We start from the raw sequence: 20,841 nt of genomic DNA, 5'->3' as shown, positions 1-20,841 counted from the left end.
TTTGTGGTGAGGCTGTGCTCTTGGGGATAGAGGTCAAACCGAGCGACTCTTTGCCCCGACTGAAATCATTCTCATGGGAAACACACGAGAGAGAGGGCCAATGCCAGAACGCTCCTCACAATTACTGAAACTTAAGGGCTCTTTTCTGAAGGTGAAACTTTACACGTAGCTATTCACCTTTCCTTTGGGAATACCACAGCCGGGTTGATCTGATGTTTGTTTTCACACATTGCGCATAGCTCTCCTCCACTCAAGGATAGCTGTGTTTTATTGAGCCTTCAGCTCCGTTTTATGTGAGGTGCTTGGCAAGATTGACACGGCTCTTTTATGTACGGATCAGGGTTTTTGAGCCATTTCCAGCTTAATCCTGACCTTTTGTAATTGCCATGGATTGACTACAGTTGAATGTCCTATGAATGTTATGTGTAATAACCGCATTGGGCCGTTGACATGTAGAGTGACATAATATTTGCATATAAACCTATTATGGATAGCATTTTCTAGATAGTTTTATAATTTTATGCATGCTTTTTTACATGAGATCATACTTAATTGAGAGACTAAATGGTGTGGTTTGTTACACTCCAGGAATATTTAGGTGAAAATGATGGGAAAAGGTTGTAGGTTATTCTCAGGAAACATGCCAGAAAGCTATTTTTGTCCTGACTATGACAATCACACGCACACACACACACACACAGGGTGCTTGAATGAACAATAACACACAGAATTATGCCAAAATCAAGCGCAGCGTTAGTTCAGTCAGCCACGTAGGCAGAGTGCTGCGGTCAGCTTTCAAGTCTTAGCTGTTGGACCTCACTGCCGAGAGACACTCATCCTCATAGCCAAGGCAAACTACAGTGTTGTGGGATCCACTGCACATCTATATTACACACATTTCGCTTTAAAGACATTACTAAAGTGTCTTAAATCATCTATATATCACTCAAGCTGATGGTTCCATGGGGGCTTAATGCTAAAGCTCTTGTATGTTCTAGTAAAGGTGTCATGAAATGGCTTTTTTCTTTTTTTATACTGTAGGTCAACTAATGACGTGTGGTTTTTACATTCAAAAACATCATAACTAATAAATAATAGGCTATTTTCTACACTGGTTTTGAGACTCTCTCCTGAACGCTGGGTTTTGATGGGCACGCCGCACTAGAGACTTGGAAGTAAATGCCCAGGATTGGAGAGGATTTGCATATTTAATGAGCTTCAGCTCCACTGTCATATCAGTGTCAGTTCATTTTACATGAGGGAGAGATTATTTTGAAAGCGGCAACTGCAAAGACTCTCTCGACCACAGTGCTCATAAACGTCTTTGTCAAACAAACACAATGATATATTTCTCATCCACCCTCGATTGTTTGGAATATTTTTTCTGTATTACATGGCCCGCACGATCGGTCGATATAAGCATGAACACACGCACACACACACACACACACACATACACACGCGCGCCCAGATCAAGAAAGAATTTCTGCCGACTGGCGTACGTTTTGGTAGCCCATCCAGAAACCACATAGCCCCGGGACTATTATTAGCCCACATATAAGGCTAATTTTACTCACATAAGTTTGTTGCACCAAGTATCACACATTCCTAATATTAGGATCCAAAGGAAGCTTATGCAGCGACTGTGTTCTTCCTCAATATCTTGCTATCTTCTTCCACATGTTTATTGCTGCTGGCTAGTAATCCGATCAGCTCCATGAGTCGGTGGGCGGGGCTACTGAATTAGATGTACTGTTGAGGCGTGTTTCGTCGCGTGATGACGTAAGGATGAAGCCCACAATCGTTTTCTGGGCCTGGTGTCTATAAAAGCTTTTCTTTGACTAAAAAGGAAGTTTACAGCTTTGAAACTTACAGGATAATCTTATATTACCATGACCTTTTATATATCAAAAGCTCAAGGGAAAGTTGATTTCTCAATTCATCACCCCTTTAATTATGGAGCAAGAATCCTCATAGAGGAACCATACCGCCAAAGATAACTTGTGTTTTAATAACTGATAGTAATTTGTCAAAGTGGTTCTGTCTGAACTTCAGTTTTATGGAGTATTCTAATAAAAGGTTTTGACCTCGTCAGACTGAAGTAATAGGCGATGGGAAAACTTGATGAGACTCGTCAGGATATGAGGTATAAAAAAAAAAAACATAAATACTCTTTGGTTTCTCTAAGAAACGATCGGTTCCTGTCTTAAAGGTGCACTATGCAACTTTCCATCCATTGGAGGGCGCCTATTCTAAACAAAGGCGTAGTTTGATGACGCCAAGTGTGAGCGCAGTATCTTGGGACTTGTGGTCTTCACCTCACAGCCGGTGGAAAATAGGACCCGGGCAGAAATCACATTCATGCATGCGGTTATTAACGGAGCAGGACCGAGTGTTGTGGAGCTGAACACGGCCGCTGGAGTGATTGTTATACAAACACACGGCTCACGTGTACCGGGACTTTTATTATGACGGGACAGGACACAGTCGCCGGGGGCGCTCACTTCTGCTTTTTCCGGTCACGATTATAAGGTAAAGCAGCTCTGTTTATCATATTAGAGACATTTAAGTGTGTTTAAAATTATGTTATGACGTTACTCTGTGTGTTCGCTCGGCGCTGCTGTGACATGTTCACACTGCTAAGAGTAAAGCGCTTCTGCAGAATAAAACCGAGGGTAACGCAGATACAGGCGACTCGCTCAAACGCTACGCTGACACGTCCCGGTCCTGAGTTAAAATAGCAATTTTCTCACAATTTACAAATAGATGGAAACATTTGGGATATTGTAAGTACTCAACTGAACAAAATATATAACACTGGCCTAGTGGTTTTTGGATATTTTACTGCAAAAATACTACATAGTGCACCTTTAAGACATCAATGTGTCATCAGGAGCAGCAGGGTTTTTGTGCACGTTGCCTAAGCATGTTTTTTTTGTTTGTATGTTTTGCTCTCATAGAATTGTTACCCATTCACATGATTATATGACTGGCACACAGCAACGGTTGGAGTTAAAAATCTTCATTTGTGTTCTACTGAAGAAACAAACACACCTGCATGTTGGATGTACTAGGGGTAAGCAAATAAACATCACATTTTCATTTTTGGGTGACCTAACCCTTTAAGTTCAGTATCCTGTTGATTATCTCACTAGTTATTCAGCACACAAACTGTATCTGAGAACAACCTGATTACAAATCATGCTAATGATATCTTTCCCTCACACATTCAAATGACTTTAACCTCAAATCTTGATGTTGAACAAAAGTTCATGCAACCCACTTACCCTTCAATCAGGAAACGTCACATTATACAAATACAACAGCCGTGTCTGTGAGCATTGCTTTGGCTGGCGGCCTGATTCGGTCAGGGCCGCTGGGTTTGCCAGGGCTAGGCTGGATTTAGTTACCTAATGTAGAATTTCTGTTTAACAACAACAGAAAGTGCCTAATTCAGACCAGAAATGACCAGGGCAGAGAAAAACAGCTCCCTGTCAGAAATCATCTGCCCTGAAAATTCACTCAAGGTCATCTTTCTAGAGTAGACAGTTCCAGTGTTGTCCTTTTACGGAGCCCCTGTCATCCCTCAAACCGTAGGGTTTAATTGCATTAATTGTGTAAATGGTTTGCGATTGTGCAGAGCGGTTATATAAGGCGTAAATTAATCAAAGAAACCTGATTTTGTAGAAATAAACCTAATATGGTGAGTCACACCCGGAAAAATATATTCATCAAGTCAATTAAAAGGGTTGATGTACAGGTCAAGATTGTAATGAAATGTCTCAAAAGCAATTTGTCAGACAATGACTGAGCCCTGTGATTGGCTGGCGGCTCTGCTCATTAAAGGACCTCTTGCCCTGCATTGTTTGGATGGTGATGTAAGCCATCATGCTATTTTAACATAAAGTTTCTTTTAAAAGATATTGATTATTGAGCACATTTAATGATTAATAAAATCCCCAAATTATGTGTTTGTTTGTGGAAATGTATGATTAAAAACTAGGCCCATGTACTGCGGTTATACGAATTATATTGATTTTTTTCTATGTCAATTGACATCTAATTGATTTGTATTCTAAATTGCCATTTCATTTCATTTATTTAATTTAATAAATTAAATAAAAAATATTGATTTAAAGACATATGCAACGTATTACACATTCTTTTTGCGATTCCATCTTTCAAACTTTAGTTAGTGTGTAATGTTGCTGTTAGAGCATAAATAATACCTGTAAAATCATAAAGCTCAAAGTTCGATGCCAAGCGAGATATTTTATTTAACAGAAGTTCCCTTTCAAAGCCTACAGCGAACGGCCGGTTTGGACTACACCCCTGCACTTCCTCCTTTAATGACGCAACTAAAACCTTTGTTGACGAACCCTCCGCCCACAAGAACACGCAAATTCGGGGGCGTGGTCCTTTTGCTCTCGCAGGTCGAGAATAGTTAGCGTTGATTTTGTAGAGTGTGTTTGTCGCCATGCCATTGAAACGCTGTTATTTTCATCCCGGAGTCAAATCACCTTTGCTTGGCCTTCCCACGGACGCTGTACGTAGAGATCAATGGCTACAGTTTATGGTTAACTCGGTTCCGGAAAATTATAATCACAATTTAAAACTATGTGCAGCACTTTTTGCTGAGGACTGTTTCCTCAATCTCAATCAGTGTAATGCCGGATGCGCAGAAAGATTATTCTTAAAAGACAACGCAGTTCCCTCTTTGTCTGGAGAAGGCGTTGTTTATATGGACCACAACCGGTAAGTGTATTTTATTATTTAAGTCGGTCCGTTTAACAGTTTATGTAACTCATGACACAAAGTGCAACGCTGTTTAGCTTTGTTAACTAACGTTAGATGGTAATTGAAACTAATCCGAAAAACTTAGCATATAAAAGTGTAGTAATTCATTCAGACACCATCGATTGTTGGTGTTTGTAATGATCAGTTTAAACTCCTGAATAGACAGCTGACCATTCTGAAACATCCAGCAAAAGTCTTTCCTGAGCAGGTTGTAATCGATCCTCTTCGATATTCTCCGGGTCTGATTCCGGCTCAAATTGATAAGGCAATATAGACATTTTTGCAATAACATTGAGTGCGCGTATCTACCCGTTACGATAAGAGGCGGGACCTTTCCAGGCAACGTGCGCTAAGCTGCTGTCCAATCACAGCGCGGGAAGCGCTGGCCTAATCAGAACTCGTTACGTATTTTTGAAGGAGGGACTTCATAGAACAAGGAAATCATCAGGCCGTTTTTAGGACAGAGGAAACAGCGCTGTACAGATAAGTAAATTGTGTGAAAAATACTGTGTTTTTTTACACGCGAAACATGCACTCATGTTATATTGCACACTGTAAACATAATCAAAGCTTCAAAAACACGCGAAGAACGGGACCTTTAACAATCCAAGAGAGCAAGCAGGAAGACGCTTAAACTGACTTTTAACCCCTTAACGGTCACGCCACTTTTAAAGAATAGACGTAAAAATGCACTTATCCAAACTTAAATGGTTGTAATTCAAAAATGAATTACAAAAATAAAGACTTGTTTTAAAGAAGACACTCAGCAGATTATTGAAAGGAAAGTGAAATTAAAGTATTAAAACATTATGGAAGTTTACATTTACTATAAATCAAATGTACTGTACTAAATATTTTGTTAAAATATATATTTTACAAAGAAATTTTACTATAAAATTACTATAAACTCAAAGCCACATATCCAACCAAGTTGTGTTCCAAATTTGAAATTGATATGACATAAATTGAAGTTCCCATGAGATTTTGTTTTGGCGTAATACCAAAATTTGCCACCAGGTGACAAACATATTCCATTTAATTCTTTTGATGAATTCTCCTGTAACAAATGAATAGATTTCTGTCCAAATATCACTTCTATCTCAAAATCTGGACCTTTCCGCATATAGCAGAGAATAGACTGGGCACTTCTCCCAGATGAGTGAGCGCACGCACGCACACACACACACACACACACACACACACACACACACACACACACACACACACACACACACACACACACACACACACACACACACACACACACACACACACACACACACACACACACACATACACACACACACACACACACACACACACACACACACACACACACACACACACACACACACACACACACAGACACATGTTGGTCTATGTGGTTTACAGGGACTCTCCATAGGCGTAATGGTTTTTATACCGTACAAACCGTATTTTCTATCCCCTTACACAGCCCCTAAACCTACCCATCACAAGAAACATTCTGCATTTTTACTTTCTCAAAAAAACATCATTTAGTGTGTTTTTAAGGCCATTTGAATTATGAGGACATTTGATATGTCCTCATAAACCACATTTATAGTGTAATACCAGTGTAATACCCATGTAGTTATACAAATTTGTGTCCTCATAAACCACATAAACAGGCTCACACACAAACACACACACACACACACACACACACACACACACACACACACACACACACACAGACACACACACAAACACACATACATCCACTAGACTAGAGCGAGAGCAAGAGCGTGAAAATAAAATAATAATCATTACTATATAAATGAATTCTAATTTCATTTCTGAATGGCACACATAACCTTGCTAGTCCGTCGCACAAGGCAAACTTTAAAGCATGACCAAAACTACTCCCACTCAAGGTAATTGTTGGGGGAAATGTAATGTTATGTTTTTTGGGGGTCTGACGTCTGACACTGCTCGTACTCATAATGAAAGCTCTTATCATGCCTAAAGGGACCGCTAGCTTCCAGCTAGCAATTGGCTGCATAATTTATCAGTAAACCGCTGATTTATCATGCATGCGTTTATGGCTCCAAGTTACGACATTGTTTATAGTACAGATGATGATAATAGTTAATGATCCTAAAGGTTAATTTAACTCTTTCAGCCTCTGGTGAATCAAAGCATGCTTTGTTGAAATACAACAGTGATTTTGAAGCACATATGACATTTAGGTCATGCAAGCATATGCAAGGTTTGTTGAAGCGATACTGGTTTCAAAGGAATTACCTCACAAATACGGTTAAAACTCCTCAATTGCCACCATGTGTCAGACACACAAATTTTGTTGTTGTACTCCAAAGGTGATAAATGGTGAAGTTTTAAAACTCATTAAGTAGATATTTGCTTACATACTGGCTGTTTCTCCTATATAAAAAATCAATCTTTGAGACATCGAACATGTGTGAAGATTTATACTGATTTAACTGAAAGCAATACTAATGTATAAACCACAATTATACATTTTTTGCCAATCTTTTTTGCTCTTGTTCTCTCTCATTTACTAAGATTAGGTCAAAACGTGCCTCACTCTCTCAGTAATGTTCTCCACCTGCACAAATACACACACACTCACTCTTGAAGCCTTACAAAAATAAAACCATCAGAACAGTATGACAGCCTCTCAGTTTGGGCTGTCTGACTGTGATGATAAGGATGATTAATTCACATCCCCTGCGATGATTCAGTAGCGTTTATGATTGGCCATTGAAATGCATTAAAGACCTCATAAAACCTTCCATTAGGCTGAACAGAAAAGTATATTTTGCTGAGCAGGCGGAAAAAAAAGAGATCGTATTAAGGTGCTAGAATTACATTCAATAATAAATAGATGATTCATACTTGCTATGAAGGGCTGACCAAGGTGAGATTTTAGGGGGAAAATGCTTATCTTCCATTTGAACTGCAATTTACTATAATATAAAATGAATAGTGACAAACGGTAACATAACTATGAGTAAAGGATGATGATAAACAACAACTAACAAATCGAGAAAAAGCCTTTCCACATGAATTAAACAAAATACAAACTAATACAATTTTGGCTAGCTCTAAACCTGTCATTTTGAGCATACACTGCAAATGACATACTAAAATGATTGAAATTCCATGGTTTCTTTTAAAAGAGGACACTTTGGAGTTTTTAGGTCAAGTAAAAGCAAGAAATAATTCTTGAAATAATAATTTTAAAACACTTAAAAGCTTAAGGGGGGGGGGGAAACACTCAGTTTCAGTCAATCTCATGTCAATCTTGAGTACCTATAGAGTAGTATTGCATCCTTCATATCTCCGAAAAGTCTTTAGTTTTATTATATTTATAAAAGAAATATGGGCTGTACCGAGTCTTTCCGGAAAAAACCGAGCGCCTGGAGGCGTATCGTGTGGGCGGAGCTAAAGAATGACGATCGCGAACAAAGCGGTGACGTCCTCAAGCGTGGAGAAACCCATCGCTCTCGATCTCAGCTAATACAGATAATGATCCAGAATCAAATCTGAGGCAGAAATAAATTGAACAGGAAAAACAGCAACATCAGGACGTCCGTCTCTGTGGTATGGACTGTATTTAGTGGCCTTTGTGTGTCTTTACGCGCAGTTTATGAGGACATGATTCGGTTTATGGACTATTGTATGCGACTAGACCTTAGAGGTAGCAAGCAAAACGGTTTTGCACGTCAGACTAGTGTAACGTTATACAACAGAGAACATGCAGCAATGGAGTCCGTTAGCGCATTTGAATGACGAAGCACGCGATCGTGTCGTTTACTGATGTTTACTCATGCGAAGGTAGCCAACAGCACAGACATTTGAAGCAGTTTTACTCACCGGCTGCTTCCAAAGCAGGACCGAACCTTTATCGCTGGGACCACTCCGTCAAAAACACACTTCTTTGGTATGATTTGCTGAAGTCCTGACAGCAGTGGCGTGGAAATCCACTTTGCGACGCGACTGAAGCGATGCTGTGAAGCTTCCCGTCATTTCTGCGTTCAAATCGGGTCAAATGCAGCGCTGCCTTCCCGGAATGCTGTGCTGAAGCGTTGAAGTCGCTTGATGTCACCCATAGGAATAAAGTGGAGCGCGGCGCAGACTATAACAACATAAGTGTTAACGGACGAGTGGATCTGCACCTGAGAGTGTTTATGGGAGTGCATTTCCTCTCTCGCTCTAGTTACGCGCGCGCGCCCTACCGGGAGAAGAGCCCGTACGGCCCATACAAGGACCTTCCGCTCTATTAACGTTAAGCCGACCCATACTCGAAAAAAACTCTCCGAAACTTGTGAGAAACCGGAAGGAGTATTTTTGACACAGAAATACTCCATCAAACGTCCAACATTAGTTTTTGAAACTTTGTCTATGTTTAGGATGGGAATCCAAGTCTTTAACAGTGTAAAAAGCTCAGGATGCATGAAACAGCATTTCACCCCCCCCCCCCCTAACATTTATTAAGGATGCAGCACTGATATGAACATTTATAACCGATAATTCTTTATATTTGAAAGCCGATGACTGATATATTGGCCAAATTTGATATCGTTTTTGAGAGGCCTGATTACAAAAAAAGTCTCATCATGTCCCAAGCACACAATTATAAAGATTTTCTCATTATAATTTTATATATTATTTGACTAGTGCTGCACATGTTGCTCTTAACTGTATTTTCCTTTTTTTAAGTGATTTCAATCAGATTTCAGAAGATCTGAAGTGTCTCAGCTGAAGGAAATAATACAATATTTATCGGCTGTAATATATCGAACATTTTCCAATGGTACCATTTCATCCACAAATTAAACTTCTTGCATCATTTACTCACCTACTCACCTTCATGTCATTTCAAATCCAACGTAATGTTCACCCTGTTCTTTTTCATGCCAGACTGACAAGCTCTAAAAAAAGACAAAAAGCAACATGGTAGTAATTAAAAAGTAGGTCCACCCGACTTGTGCATGAAATTCAAAGACTTCTGAAACCCATATGATCCCAATTTGTTAAAAAAACAAGAGAACCAATGAGTTTGAAACCATCAGGTCAAACCTAGTGTGATGCATCTTCATGCACGCTGAATAAACATATTTAGGTTTTGGCAATTAAAGAACAGCTGTAAACTGTATAAAGTTTAAGTAAAGCAAGCTCAAAATGTGTAAAAAGGGGTCAAAAAGCTGATCTCTACCTTGCGATCGCATATTGTTATGCAAGTCCAATTTCGTTGCCAACGGAAACCCCAACAATTAGTCATATCTCAGTTCCCAGAAAGTTCAATCAACTGAACGCTATTTGGCCCAATCATTCAGATATGATGAAATCTTGACAAATTGATTGATATATATTTTGAACCAGAGTAGCTATATGGCTAATTGCTTTGGATTGCCTTTTAATCATTATCCTCAGCCTGAAGCGAGTCAAGGTGATGACTGCAGCCAGAGAGCTAGACTGCGCTTTCAATCACATTTCATGCTTGTTTAATCATGTATGTGATCTACAGTGGTCTAATACTCCTGGGGAAGCCTTCACTTCAGATTTGACCCAAAACTTCTTCAGGGGCTTGGTTACATTACAATTAGGCTGTTTTTAGGCAGGTTTTGCACAGATATGTGACAACATAAAGGTGAGATATGAAATACAAGAGCAGCCTAATGATAAACACTGAAGATATGTCTCGACTTTTCTTGTCCTTCACACAGAAAAATAGGATGTCAAAATTGTACCTTTAGGGGTACAACAGCTTGTCGCTGAGGCAGTACCCTTAAAAAGACATCTTTGTTCCTTTTTTTACTCCTAAAAGGTGCATATTAGTACCTTTGAGTACAAATGCGTACCTTAAGGTACTACTATGAACCTTTTTGTGGTAAAAATGGTACAAAGATGTCCTTTTAAGGGTACTGCCTCAGCGACAAGCTGTTGTACCCCTAAAGGTACAATTTTGACACCCTATTTTTCTGTGTGTTGGAAATTATTTGTTTTATATAACTCCCTGTTGTCATCTCTTTAACTTAAACTTGTTAACTTGAATGAATATGATTGTGTTATTCTAATATAAAGGTACACTATGGAGGACTTCTCTGGTATTGTGATAATGGGCAACTGGGTACATAAAACATGGCATTCATGCATGTAGAAGAGCAAAATGACAAAAACATTTCTCAGTAACTAAACATGCAAAAAACCACAGATGACATTAGACAGTCCAGAATTTCATAGCATACCTTTAAAGTCCTCATAAAAAGGAAGTTGTGATTCATCCCTATTGTGACATATCTGAGTGAAACGGCAGGACTTGATTTTGTCCATGGGGAATCGATTGGATAGTTGTGGCTTGCTATTGGTGGATCTCAGTGTAAATGTCATCAGAGAAGATGTCACTGCAAATGAGAGGGGAAATTAATCTGATTATTACATTTTTAAAAATAATGAGTGCATGGACAAACCGATTATAAATACCACAATATTCTATAAAAAAAATAAGAATATTCAATTTTAAATTCATGCTGACTTATTTTCTTAATTAACTTTTAGTCTTATGAGTTTATGAGGATGGCTAGAATAGTGTTGGGGAAAGTACTTTTAAAAGTAATGCATTACAATATTGTGTTACTCTCTAAAAAGGCATTACTTAGTTACTTTTAATTGAAAAAAGCTTTAGTTTTGAGTCAATTTTTCTCCCCAAGGCTGGGCTTGTATTATTAGATGTTGTATTTTTGGCAGATGTAAGGATCTTTCACACCAAAAGTGAAATGAATTAGCCTTCTGCTGGATCGCATAAGAATAGAACGCAGGAGAAGAAAGTTTTACAATCTTATTTTAGAAATCAAAACGAAACAAACAAATTAAATGTGATGTTGATTTTTTTTATTTTGCTTATAAGTATGCTTTAAGGTCACAAAGGGAAGAGGAAGACCTTAAATTATTGTAGGTTTGCGTAATAATTTGAGTTTGTATTTCACTTTTTTTTCTTTTTTTTTTTTGAGGAATACTGAATGTGTTTTTTTGCAAGTAAGATGAGTAAATCTAGAGCTAAAATAACCATTATGTTCACACACAATGCCTCTGCACTTCCTCATGATTTCTCTCAACATAGGGACAGGAGAGCTGTCAGTAAAAACATGGAAAAACACAGCTTGCATTACTTATTTGAAAAACTAGTTCAGATATTTGCTTGTAAATTTAAAAGTAATGTGTTACTTTTACTCATTGCTTGAAAAAAGGTGATCTGAATGCCCCTTTCTACAAGGTGTAAAATAAGTCTCTGATGTCTAAGTGATGGTAAGTCTCTATAAGTCTCTGTGTGTATGTGAAGTTTTAGCTCAAAATACCCCACAGGTAATTTTTTATAGCATGTTTAAATTGTCACTTTATTTAGGGTGAGCAAAAACAGACCTCTTTTTTTCCCCTTTAAATGCAAATGAGCTGCTGCTCCTGCCCCCTTTCTAAAAAGGCGGGGCTTCAAGAGCTTGAGTTAGCAGCTCCAATTTACCTCACGCAGACACACACTGAAAACTGTCCAGCCTTTTATGTTCAAACCGGAGTCGGACAATGATAGCCTGACAAGCCAGACCTACATCAAGATGTTTGGTCTGGAAACTCACCATTGACAGCTCAATCCGAGGGGCGGATAAACGGTTGTCTTTCAAACTCCCTCTGCACGCGATAGGATAGCGCTACAACCAACCAGAGCAACGAAGGTGAAGCGGAGCTTTTTGTTCTTTTCTCAGAGAAAAGCTTAACTCCAAGTCTTCCAGAGTCGCGGTCAAAGCTGATTCGAAAGACCGCCGTTCGCCAGTTTCTGTGTTTACTAGAAGCACGCAAACGCAACTCGGCCGTCGTCATTATGGCCCCGCCCACCGACTCTATACACGATGTGATTGGCCCGGCAAGAGTTAGGGGATTACAGCTCAGAAGGGTATTGAGAGTTGCTAGACGACACTCGCGGGCAGATTAGATTTGCTGCCGCAAGGGTGCGTCTAGATTTCTAGACTAGGACAATGATGGATAGACTCAAGAAGTGACATGTAGAATGAGACAGGACATTTCTGAATGGTTAGTTGAAGAATTTTTGATGGATGTAATTGATTGCATATTCTGATTCAGACCTTAAAAAAAGTAGGCTCAGAGCATACTAAATGTCATACTAAATGATGGGATCATTTTCATTTTTGGCTGAACTAACCCTCTAATGTTTTATCCTATATATTAAGGCATATAATATGAACATTGCAGTAGGAATGACCCCTATATAATGCAAGACAATGTAACAGAAATAAAGATGCTGACACCTGATGTTTTTATCGTTATTTCACTCTCTCATCATTCATTGTGTTTATTGGACCAGGTCTTTAACATAAAATATGCGTTTGCATGAAATGACTGTGAAGTCTAGCTTGGACGACTGACAAAAGCTGGACATTTTAACGGGAGCAACTTCAGAAGGTCACAGCAAATGCCTGTCATGGTTGACAATTTTAGAGTCTTCGCATAAACACAGCGCTCAGTTCCCAAGACAGCATGAACCCACTGAAATTTAATTGCAATCTCATGGCTTGTCTTCTTAATAACTCTTTTTGATTACTCTGTTTATTTTAGCCTCTGGTGCTGTTTTATCATCCAGTAGGTACTGTACTTGATTGTGAATCGCAATTATCTCCAGAAAGTCAACAATCAACATGCTGCGATTCCATCAGGTCCTCTTAAACAAATTAAGGCTGGGGTGTTTAAACTACTTGTCGAGTGTTGCCATTTGGATTTCTGGCCGTGTTCGAGCTCTGCGTAAATCCTATCTTATCTCTGTTTTTCTTGCGAGATTGGAGTACGTTTCTACGAAATCAGAACCACTCGTAAACACGTTCCCTTCAAGCTTTGTTTCCTTTGGAGTGACCACTGGAGCTGGCAACATGGACCAGATTTGCAATCTCAAAATCCGAGCCAGCGAGAAATGTGTTTAAGCTTTAAGGAATGACCTTCTAAATATACCAAGAGAGAAAATATAAACAGTTTCGACGAAAAAGCAATCCATCTTATCTGGAGGAGTGCAGTATGAGCAATTTAAACGTGATGTTGTACACACTATATGTCCTTTAATATATCATTCAGCAAATCATTAATTTCATGTGGAAAAGCTACACTTACATGTGCTCTGTTAATCTGACAACAATGAACGTGTCAGAGTAATCAACATCTGAGATAAAACGGCAAGACATGCTTAATATCTCTCATCTTATGTTCAGCTACAGTTAAATTGTGCAACTGGAGCTCTCATTTTTGGAGGATTTCGATTTGTGTGCTTAGATTTCCAAGAAAATTGAATTTAAAATGAATGATTTAAAGTGAGTTTTCTTTGATATTATGCTGATTGTACATAAATATAATACATTGAACATATAAAAGCATCCAGGTTACGAATTGAATGATATATTTTTATTTCCAGAACTGAAAACTCAAAAAACACATACACTGTCAGAAAAAAAGGTACAGTGCTGTCACTGGGGCGGTACCCTTAGGTACAAAACCGAAAAGGTACTAATATGTCCCTTTAAGGTACTAATTTGCACCCTTAAAGTACTGATATGTACCTTTTAAGGTACTAATATGTACCATTTAGGGGTGAGTAAGGTACAAAGATGTACCTTTTCACTTTTGTACCTTAGGGTACCGCCCCAGTGACAGCACTGTACCTTTTTTTCTGAGAGTGTATTCAAACTAAACTGCAAGAATGGCTACACTCTAACAACGGATGTGCAAGTCCGACAGTTAAGTAGAGAGGTTTAGATAAAGGGGTTTGAGTGATCAATTATTAGTATTTAACCTGACGAAAATATACAATATAATTGACGTTGATAATTATAACGTTGTCCACACATTATATTTCACCTGCAGCAGCATTGTGAACTTTTGTAATGACACGTTTGGCCATTTACTTTTAAAAGCATCATTATATTTAAACTGCAAACACGAGGAGAGTCTCTGCATTAAAGACCCACACAATGGCAGACCAATGTGCCTTCTCTCCAATACGGTAGGAAATTAAATTGAATGTGGAGGATTTTAATTGTGACAACTGACAGGACAGTTTAAATGATGACATGATGCACATAACTAAGTGTCAGAGTCCGTAAGCAGTAGCCTATGTCCCAAAGCTTACATACTCTTCTGCTACACACTTAAAAATGTTCTTCACCAAAAGAGTACATACTTTTAGGTCGTAGTATAAGTAGGCCAATTGGGAGGAAGCATAGGTCTGCTTTGTAAAACAAAAAAAGGGAGACTGGTTAGTATGCAACAACTGCAGGAGAAACTCAGTATATACTGCAATATATGTGCATGTCGAAAGATTAAATGAGATTCATTCAGAGTCAGATTGAAGCAAAAAGTGTCTATGTAAAAAGGGGTTAGCCAATTAAAACACAGGTACTTTGCTTTTTGACAAAAGCAAAAACAACTTTCTTTAATGTAATGGCTCAAAAGTAGGTTGTAAAATTCTCAAGAAAACTAAATTATGACTTCTGACGTAAAGGAAGCTTGACTAGCATTATAAATAGACTTCAGGGAAAAATAAGATCATTAAAAAGAAAGATGTGACCACCAGTCGATATGTGATTTACAAAGAATGCCATGTTTGTATCATACATTTGTATTTACAGTTTTCATGCAAAACCTATTCATTCAAATGAAACAAAATGTAGTGTTTGTGATGACAATTTGAACATGGTATTGAGGTAATTCCCAGTACCAGATCACAAACCACCAGGGAGGTATTTATTTAGTTTAGTTTGGTTTGGTTTAGTTTGCTTTTGCTCTATTGTGGCATTGTCTAAATGCATCTACAATTGTCAAATGATTACACATATCACTCAATGGACACTGAAAGGTCACTTAAGGTGACAATGTGTGGTCTTAAACTACTCTAGCAATGATGTTTTAAGAAACATTAAAGTTTGGTTTATTTTTAATGACATTCATGGAATTTATGCAATGTTTTTTTAATTATATAAATTCAATTAAGATTTGCACTGTATGTCAAAAAAGTCTTCTAAATGATAGTCTGAAACTGAATCTGCAGCAGTCTCCTCAGAGGAGAGAGCATGCGAGGTTTAAGGGGGCATGTTTAACTACGGTCAGAGTTTCTAAGGGTCTGGGGTCTGTGCAGTGTTCAAACTTCCCTCATTAATCCTCCTTCGAGTAGGAAACTTCCTGCAGCTAAGAGCACTGCTCCCTAGAGAGATGTAATTTACAGACTGCAGAACAATTGGTTCATAAACGCTGTCCACAGCATTCTCTCTTTCACATGTGCACACAAACATAAACACACACACCGTAACGTCCTAACCAACCCCCCCAAAAATGGCAAGACCGCGATTGATGTCTGTTCAGGTCAAAGCTGACAATGTCCCAGAGGGGCTGTTTCGCACTTTGCAGTTTGACAATGGGAAAACATTTTCTAGAATGTTGCCCTAAAAGCAACACAGGGGTGAGCAATGATAATAATTTGTTAATGTCTGTATTCCCATAGTTGAATAGATGCTTTGAGTTATAGTCTGTGTATGAGTGTGTTCATAGCCTATATGCACATGTGTTTGCGCAATCCTCTAAATTCCAAAGTTATGTTATCTACATTTATACTGCGCACTGTAAAAAAAAAAGTTGCTATATAAAAATTAAGTACAAGTACTTGGATGTTTAAGTCATTTCAACTTAAATTACATTAAACCAGGTTAAAATTTTTGAATCTTATATAACATTTAAAAGCAGAAAATTGCTTAACTTGGTGAGCTTATACATTTTTACAGTGTGTAAATATATTTTACGATTTCCTCACTTGCCACAAGTACTTGATTTGTGTGTGTGTGTGTGTGTGTGTGTGTGTGTGTGTATGTGTATGTGTATGTGTATATATATATATATATATATATATATATATATATATATATATATATATATATATATATATATATACACACACACACAACCATTCAAAAGTTAGGAATTTTGAAATGCCTTATATGCTCATCAAGGCTGCATTTATATATTTTTACGATTTTAGGCTACATAAGATTTATATTTTAAATAAACTCTGTTCTTATGAAACGTATCATGGTTTCCACATAAAGATTAATATGCTACAAAACAAATCTGTAGATATACTCAATAACAAGTTTCTATTCTGAATTATTTTATCAGAATTGTGTTCATCACGAGAAAAAAAAGTCAGAATTGTGAGATAACAAGCAATATACGTTTCTTTCTTATTATATTTTTCTGTGGCGGAAAAAGCTCCATGGGCTATTCAGCATTGAAAACAATAATAAATGTTTCTTGAGCACCAAATCTAATAGCAACAATAAAGAAATGTCATATTGTTTAGCGACATTAGCAGCCTATAATCTATTTCTCCCAAATAATAATATAAGTAGGCCTAAGGCCTACGGTAACTTAGTGTTAGGCTAACGTTACCTACCTTAAATATCACTGTAGAAAACAATGTAACGTTTAGGCTAACTCGCTCACGACTAAAGAAATTCTCTCTGTGGTTATAAAAAAGCAGTAACGTTAGGCTAATTTTGTTCGTGAACGAATCTGTGCTGGTTGTGAATGAATCGTTTCTAGTAAATTCAAGTAAACGAATGATTCGTTCACTCATTCACTGAGGTCTCTCTCTCTCTCTCTCTCTCTCTCTCTCTCTCTCTCTCTCTCTCTCTCTCTCTCTCCTGCATGTCACATGACCTTCGACCTCGAAGAACCGTGAACGTGTGAATTTAAATATTAAATTATCTATTTTTTATTGTTTTTCTTTATTTGTATTTTATTGTGGATCCCCTGTCTTTTACTGTTTTTTTTTAGTTTATACTATGCTGTTACCTCTACGAGTTGTTGTATGCTATGTTAAAGTTTCAATAAAAAAAAAAAAATAAAAAAAAAAAAAATTTAAAAGTGTGAATTTAAATATTAAAATCTGGTGGATAATAAATGTAAAGATAATAAACAACTAATAAAAACAGTCCATATCTAGACACAGTATCACAGAAATATTGAGACATTCAGCATCCACCTTAACCGTCCAGAACTCAACTTAAGCAATCACTCAACTTAAAACATATGTATTAAATTAGGGTGTTTATTAATAGCAGAGTTTGTTGACAGTTAACACATGGCCTGTGTGTGCATGTGTGTGTGGGGGGTTAAAAGGTTACAGGCATCTGATCAATTTAAATAAAGCACATGGAGACACCTGAATAAACTCAACTTACAGACCATATCATTCATTGTTGTAGAATATATTGTCAGAGCAATCACATAACCCTATAAGCAATGCATCTGTTATAGAAAACACCACTAATAACAGTTCAACCAGAGGTGCTTTAATCATACTCATAAATCTTGGAAAAAAGAGGCTGTTTGCATTCTTAGGAACACATGTGTCAGGTTTGATGCTGTTTGCTCAGCATCAAGCTCACAGGACATCATATAATGTGTCACTTCACATTGTATTTGGCATGTTTTCCCCTAGACTCCCACTGAGATGTTTAAGGTTTGTTGTGAAGTTTCATTGTGAACTGGTGACCCTGCGCTGAGCGGATGACCTCTGAACTTGCTGCCTCTGTAGAAACAGTATGATGTTCATTTCCAACAGAAGACTGACTTTAATGTATTTATATGTATTTTTTTTCAGGTGAACACTGCCATCTAGTGCATGCTTATGAAACAACGGCACTCGGAGAGCAAGGGCTGATAAATGGTTGTTTTCAGTTCTGAAACTTACAGGATATTGTCATAGTATGATGACCTCTTATATGTCCAAACTCAAATTAGATTTTTTGATTTGGTCCAAATTTGATTTCTCAGTTCATGACCCCTTTAATGCTCTGAGCATAGTCCTTTCTTTAAAAGACAAAACAAAACAAAAAACACAAACCTACAAGTCTTTGTCTGTTATCTATGTTAAAGTGTATGTACTCCTAGTTTTACACTAAAACATATATATATATATATATCAGGTTTGATTTGGACTATTATAAATTACCAAGCTATTTACAAACTGACTGAAACATACACTAATCGTTATTGACAAGTATAGGGCGAGACCAGGGTTAGTTTATACTCCATTTTTAAAAGTCAGTTTCTGTCTTGACACATACTTAGCACTGTTTGGGTATATTGTTTATGTATATTATACTGATTATGCATGTGTATATTGCATATTTACTGTGTATTGTTTCTTGTTTATTGTGTTAGGACTACGCACGTACCTTGCACGTAATCATTTACCTGTAAATGCTGTAGTGACAAAAAAGTGAGTTGAGTTGAGTTGAGTTGAATTCAAGTCTTGACTACAAAAACTGTTGAACAAAGCAGTTACAGAGGAAATACTGTACATATTGATGCTGCTCTAAGAACCTGCTTATTATTGACACTAATATAAGAAAAAAACTCTTTTTGAAATATGAAATGCTATTTTAAACAAACATCACTGTGTATATTTACAATTCATTATATGCTACATTTAATGGTAATGTCAAGTTAAATTTCTTTTTTGGCCCACTTTACCTTTAAAACAAAACCTGCTTAATAATTATGTACACCTGAATACAAGATTTTTCACTTCCAGCCTTCCTAAACAAATTTATATCACTTACAAATGATTAAATACAAAATTCAGAGTATTTATTAAGATTGATGTGGTTGGGTAAAATATGCTTGCAAAAGAAAAAAAATATGATCAGAATATCAACTTTCATAATATGCATGCGCTGTAGTATAAAGAACAACAGGGTCTAAACAACATTGAACCCCACTGACTTTCATTGTATGGACAATAAAATAAAGTTTATATATATATATATATATATATATATATATATATATATATATATATATATATATATATATATATATATATATATATATATATATATATATATATATATATATATATATATATATTATTGTTTTTATTCAAATGTCATGTTATTGTAAATGTACATTTGCAATCTTCTTCAGGAAGAGCTTTTCAGAGCAGTCTCATAATACAATCAGGGGTGTGGCACCAAATGTTGGGCCCTGGTCAAAGAACCAATGGGCGGGCCCCTAACTACCATGTCATTTTGTCATGTTAATATTATGGATTATCAATATGTATTTGTGTTTCAGTATCATTTTCAGAACTGATTTATAACCGAGTACTATCCCGATTCTTCCCAACCAGCTGTAAGGTGAAAACCACATGTCCCAAGATTCTGCTCTCAAACTTGACTTCATCAAACTACGCCTTTTTTTTAAATAGGCGCGCCCTCTGGTGGATGGAAAGGTTACGTAGTGTAGCTTTAATACACTTTCAACTGTGAAAGTGAATATGAATCATATTCAATTCAGCACATTCCCATACATCTCAAATCAAAAGCAGCACATTGTAAAACATTTCCGTTTTCACGGATGGGGGATAATTAGGAACAAAGGGGGAAAATTACATAATGAGTTTAACGGAACAGAACATAATGCAATATTTAATTTCAGGCCATATTATAGACCACCAGTCAAAGAATGCACACTGGTGGCAGGTTATCTTTGAAATTAAAATATTTAAGAATAAATCTGTGCCCCTCATTGGGTCACATAACATCTTCAGACAGAGCCAATCACATGGCTAGAATCCAATGTGACATGAGACTTATGGTGCGTTCAAGTCATGTCGTAAAGATCATATTTACAAGTTGAACACACATGAATGCCACCACAAAGTCATAAATACCAGTGGGAAGTTCGGGATTTTCTAACTTGGGGCATATCAGTGAGAAACATGGAATCAGTGGATGCAACGTCTGTAGGTGAATATAACGGGTATTTAGCAGTGACACTGTCAGGCTTTGTCATTTACAACAAAGTAAGCTCGCATTGTAATGTAACAATTAGCCTAAAATATAACAATAACGTTTACAGTAGCTTCATAGATTAATTAAAAGCATAAAAGATTAAAACTCACTTAATGTGCATTCTTTGTTCTTTATTTTTATAAGCAGAGTTAAGAAAACC

The 20,841-nt window shown here is 37.2% G+C and overlaps 1 protein-coding gene across 2 annotated transcripts in view; it reads right to left on the bottom strand.

Moving 5' to 3' along the window:
• angpt4 (angiopoietin 4) overlaps positions 1-17,449 on the bottom strand; it is an 89,642-nt gene extending 72,193 nt beyond the window's left edge. Inside the window, exons 1-3 of one of the 2 annotated variants that reach the window (XM_067460421.1) lie at positions 17,273-17,449; positions 11,031-11,186; positions 9,641-9,713 (exon numbers count right to left, since the gene is read on the bottom strand). Coding sequence is in view for 1 of the 2 variants with exons in the window: in XM_067460420.1 (XP_067316521.1) it covers positions 9,649-9,654 (6 nt within the window). In the remaining variant the exon portion in view is untranslated. The remainder of the gene's footprint in view (positions 1-9,640; positions 9,714-11,030; positions 11,187-17,272) is intronic. The other variant, XM_067460420.1, reaches the window with a different exon arrangement.
• Positions 17,450-20,841: the final 3,392 nt, after the last annotated feature.

This window comes from Pseudorasbora parva, chromosome 12, assembly GCF_024679245.1.
Source record: "Pseudorasbora parva isolate DD20220531a chromosome 12, ASM2467924v1, whole genome shotgun sequence".
Lineage (NCBI taxonomy): Eukaryota > Metazoa > Chordata > Actinopteri > Cypriniformes > Gobionidae > Pseudorasbora > Pseudorasbora parva.
The sequence above is the reverse complement of the archived record's forward strand: the minus strand, read 5'-3'. Positions and strand labels throughout refer to the sequence as shown.